The sequence below is a fragment of the Scleropages formosus genome, chromosome 4 (assembly GCF_900964775.1).
Source record: "Scleropages formosus chromosome 4, fSclFor1.1, whole genome shotgun sequence".
NCBI lineage: Eukaryota > Metazoa > Chordata > Actinopteri > Osteoglossiformes > Osteoglossidae > Scleropages > Scleropages formosus.
The window spans coordinates 29,682,173-29,687,420 of NC_041809.1; the positions used below are offsets into that span (position 1 = coordinate 29,682,173).

The 5,248-nt window shown below is 42.3% G+C and overlaps 1 protein-coding gene across 1 annotated transcript; it reads right to left on the reverse strand.

Moving 5' to 3' along the window:
* Positions 1-744: 744 nt before the first annotated feature.
* On the reverse strand, positions 745-4,651 carry LOC108934239 (regulator of cell cycle RGCC-like). The gene is made up of 5 exons (XM_018751802.2): positions 4,270-4,651; positions 3,359-3,523; positions 2,298-2,378; positions 1,956-2,018; positions 745-1,333 (listed from the first exon to the last, which is right to left on the reverse strand). The coding sequence occupies exons 1-5, from the start codon at positions 4,286-4,288 to the stop codon at positions 1,326-1,328; spliced, it is 336 nt and encodes a 111-aa protein (XP_018607318.1). The 5' UTR covers positions 4,289-4,651; the 3' UTR covers positions 745-1,325.
* Positions 4,652-5,248: the final 597 nt, after the last annotated feature.

A 5,248-nucleotide genomic window follows, 5' to 3' on the forward strand; every position in this document is an offset into this window, starting at 1 on the left:
CAGGCCTGAATTCATGTAGCTGCCGCAAGACTCACCAAGACCTGTCCTCAAGTACAAACAGAGGGAGACACACACATAATGAAATGTACAGCAGTATGTAAAAATTGCGAAAAGTTTCAGCATTTATGTAAACGTAATACTTTACATAACTAAATAACTAATGACAGATTTGTACAGCACGAACCCCGTGACCCTGATCTGGGCAAGAGATTATGATGGATGGATGGATGGATGGATGGATGGATATGTTTATTAAAGCAGTTATTATATAGCAGAAACCTTCTTGGCTTGAATCAGCAACCCTTTAGTTGCAAATAAAAGTTTAAACCACTACACTGCCTGCTCATTTTATGTGATCAGTTCACTCAAAACATATGGACAGAGATATTTCACATATGCGTAAGCTGAAGGCATGGGCAATAAGTTGACAGACCAGTGAAATTTGCTTTCTAGCAGAGTGGACTCATTGTTCAGAGCACATAACAATACAATCCAAGAAACATGTGCACACAGCATAATCATACCAGTGGGAAATAAAATAATAAAAATATCTCAGCACGAATACAGGTAATGATTGCTTAGTTGTTTCAAGGATTTAAAAGGTAAAACATGTAATATTATATTAAACAAAATTATCTAAAAGGTGATATAGCAGATGTGACTGAACTTTGACCTAAAATAGATGTTAAAGAACCAATGGGTTAACACATGTTTGTAGGAGATTAATCAAAGGGGAGTAATTAATTCTGAGCAGAAGGTTTTAATTTGTGCATGGACTACAGCTAATAAATGGGTTTTGGAAAATTGTGAGGTTTATGTTATGTGTGTATAATAATTAAAGCAGAGCTCCTCTGGGAGCCACTGAGCTCTGCTGGCAGCCTGTCAAGTTTTCCTTACTAATTACAAATCTGCTGATACAGGTCTGTGGGAGGTGAATTCAGGACCCCAAAATCTCAAGGATGCATTTTAATTAAGTAAAAGATTTATAAACCGCTGTCCAAGTTTAGTCCAGTCCTCAAGGACTCACGTGTGGTCATCTGGTTCTTCTTCAGAGCAGGTGTCACGTATAAAAGCTAGTTGTTTTCTTGCCTTCACTTTTATTGCTGGCCGGCGAATACTTGCCCACTCCGTAAATAACGACCCGAGCGTTCGTGCTTTTCATGGTTTGAAACACATTATTGCATACGTTTAGAAAAGCAGGGGATTTCTCCTCTCGCTGTTTTTGCACTCTTCTCAGGGGCAAATGACAGTCGGCACAGGACCGGTTAGTCATCCTACAGATCCGTCCGCTCCCAGCGCTGTAATTGTTGGCATGCTCTGAAAGGCTATATTTCTGTCAAGGGAAATGAAATTGCGTCAGTTTAGCGCAAATGCAACAGCTTTCTGATTTGAGTGCCAGAAGGAAACTCTGACCAGCCACCTATAGAGACGTGATTCATGAGTGGCATTTCGGTGACGCGGCCGCTGGTGTGCGGCACACGCTGTAGGGTGTCTCCCCTGCAAGCACAGTGGGCCCCTACCCCACACTCAGAGGGAGGGAGCCATTCATGCCACTAAGCCCATGTTTTGATTCATTCATATGGAAAATATTCTCCTTTCTTGTTAGGAACATCAGCAGGATTATTTACTGTTCATGAAAGAATTCTCATCCTGCTCATTAATTAGGGCTCCTATACCAGCTGCCTCTTTTACATACGAGCAGGTGCCGCAGATGAGATGCGCAGGCGGAACACGTTGACTATTAGCGCACCATGTCTGCTCAGGTGTCAACACAGCCCACACAAAGGTATTTTGAAATCTGCACGAGCACTCGGCTTTCCACCGCCGTGCGGTATAAAGCACCTTTGGATACTGAGACTAATAGGGCAATTTTTCGTTTTAAAGACATGCCGAAATATCGCATCAAAGCAACTCCCCGATATTCAAAGTTCACTTGAAAGGGTGGCAGTTTTTACCCGCCAGAACGGCATCCAGATTGTCGATGAAGCTCTGAAGTTCATCTGTGTCTCCCAGTTTTGCTGCAGACGGGAAGGAAATAAGAAAAATTGCTCAATGTTCCGGTTTTCACCTCTCATTCAGACTAGTGTGTTGCTATGTTTCCTATACTGTGTTTATGTTTGCATTTATTAATTCACATGTCAGTTTGCCACTATATATACAGTAAATTGATATACAGTACATATGTAGAGTGTGTGTTGTCACACCACCATCCTCTCATCTGATCCCTTGTGCTCTTTATCAGGAGAACCATGAACAGAGTACCTCTACCAACTGGAATCATGTTCACGGAGGACTACCTTTCGATGTTGCGGTCGAGTTCGCTGTACCGTGATCGTTCTTGTCACTACTCATCCTACTTCCCAAGGATTGCTCTTCATCTGTACAAGGACAATAACCACAAAGTTTGTGTTTACCCCAGAGGCACGCGACTCGCCATCGGGTAATCCAGAAATTGTATTTTCTACGAGATGTACGTTGCTTTGGAGAAAAGCGTCTGCTAAATGAATAAATGTATAAAAATAAATGTAATTACATCGTTACAAATGGGCATCATTACAGAGTTCACGCTGAAGAGTTGACGGCATCTTCATGGAATGCAACTTATTCAGCAAAGACATTCAAACAGAATCGGCGAGAAAGATATGAAAGTGGATATATGTAGGAAAAGACATGAAGGGTTACTCTTTAAAATGTTACTGGAAAGGAGTAAAAATTTAGTTTCCCTACTCTAATAGTCAATTGTTTGTAGAATATACAACATGAAATACATGTAAACAGTAACATTGCAACGTGAAAAGGAAAAGAAAGAATAGCTGAGATTACAGAAACTCATTTATTATTCGTACCGTTAAACGATAAAATCGTGTGAAATATATAAAAATAAACTCTTTTAATTCTTAGGAGTCAATAAACATTGTAATGTAAGGCGAATGAACTCTTGTGTATGTGTTGCCAGCACGATCTTCAGCGATGCCTGTTGGCTCTGCTCTTTCCCTCTGACACCTAATACCTTGATTTTATGGCTTCAGGAGACGTTACCTTGTACCCTCCCCAGCAGAGGTTCTGAATGCATTGATTTTTGTTAGTAAATGTATTTACAGTATTTATTTATTGACTTCGCTACGAGTTGCTACTGCAGCGGAAAACTTACATTTACATTGACACCTTGAGCGCGTAGTTTTACTCTAAGCATTATTTATTATGAATATGCTGCAGTTGGAGGACAGAATCATACAATGGGCTTCAGCCTGCCAGAAATCATACACAAAACACGTGTGCAATGAACCATAGTGGTGGTACGGTGAGGTAGACACATTTTCGAGCAGGATACGTTGTTTTCACTTACTTATTCACTTACTTTCTTCAGTCCCGTGGTCACGAGCGCTGATGTTCCCCTGACTGCTTCTCTTTGCTTGGGTCAGGTGATGTTCGTAGAGATGCGGCGTGCTTAAAGATGGTGCCATGAGATCCTCCATTACATTGTGAAACTCCTGCATCACATCCCCCAGCTCCGTCTCGAGATCTGCGATGATGTCAGGAATACCAATAGCTTCACTTCTTCATTCTTAAACCGAGACTCTATGTACTTCATGGTACCTTATGGCCCAAGTAAGCCATGCTAAATAAAGGTACCACCGTCAGTAAATGAAATGGAGTATTTTATTTAGACATTACTGTCTTTTGATTAGTTTTATCTTCATATTGTGGATATTACAAATTTATATTTATTTATGATAAATTGTTTTACTTTATTGCATTTTAATGGGCCAGATGGTTCATTTTTCACATCAGTGGAACACACACACAGTCTGAACCGTTTGTCCCATATGGGGTCGCGGGGAGCCAGAGCCCAACCCGGCAACCCAGGGCAAGACGCCAGTCTGTCACAGGGCATCGCAAACAGGACTTGAACCAGAGACCCACCCGAGAGCAGGACCCGGTCCAGCCCACTGCGCCACCACAGCCCCCACCAACAGAACGTTTAAATAAAATAAAATTTAGCTGAGTTGTGAATATGTAAAATTTTAAAATTCTGAATAACAGTAAAGTTAACAAAACAGGGGGCAGCTGGTAGTGCCGTGGTAAGAGCTGCTGCCTTTGGACCCACAGGTCGTAGGTTTGAATCCCACTTCCAGCTGTAGTACCCTTGAGCAATGTACTTGCCCTAAATTGCTCCAGTAAAAATTACCTAGATGGGTAAATAGCTGTAAGTAGCCTAATATTGTAAGTCACTTAGGAGAAAAGGATCAAATAAATGTAAATTCTTACCTATGCTTTCTGATGACATTGTCAATGGTAAATTGAAGAGCTGCGTCTGCCGCCGGTACTCCTGCGAGACGTTCTGTTTGGTCACAGCCCTGGCGCAAAGTGACACATACTTAAGGAGTTACTCCAGTAAGAGAGAAGGATCACGGGGGTGTAACTGAAACACAGCCGCTGTTAGGAAATTTCGCGGCTGCTGTGAGGCTCAGAGCTGTCGGCCTCCCGCTTTGAGCAAGTACGTGAAACCAACAAGATCAAAAGTAACCAAAAGTGTATGTCGCTGCAAGTTGTCATGACACACCAGCGCTTTGCGGTGTGTGTTGAGTTCGTATTTCGGTGAGTCTGACGTTAGCCGAACAGGTGCTTTCCTGTAAACGGATATTACCATGATAATCCACTAAACTGTGCACTAGTAATATAAAAATGTTATACTGTATGTTCAGGGGGCTGTGGTGGCGCAGTGGGTTGGACCAGGTCCTGCTCTTTGGTGGGTCTGGGGTTTGAGTCCCGCTTGGGGTGCCTTGTGATGGACTGGCGTCCCGTCCTGGGTGTGTCCCCTCCCCCTCTGGCCTTGCGCCCTGTGTTGCCGGGTAGGCTCCGGTTCCCCGTGACCCTGTATGGGACAAGCGGTTCTGAAAATGTGTGTGTGTGTGTGTGTGTGTGTACTATATGTTCGCTTCCAAATTTTTACTTTATCCGACTTGTTATATTTCTGTGTTTTTGTTATTTTTTTAACCTTAACTCCATATTCCTCCCTCAGGCCACACATGACTCTGCACTGAATACTAATCATAATCGACATTAAACGCTGGTTGTCGGCTCAAGCCCTCCTTCCAGTCGCTGTTGTAGCAGATTTGAGCAACATTTTTATTGCTCCAGCAAAAATACTGTAAAAACAGGTGACAAGTCCTGCAAGCTAATTTGAATTAAAGCATCAGCTAATCAATATACCATGTTTTCACAATATCATTAAAGTACTAATCCA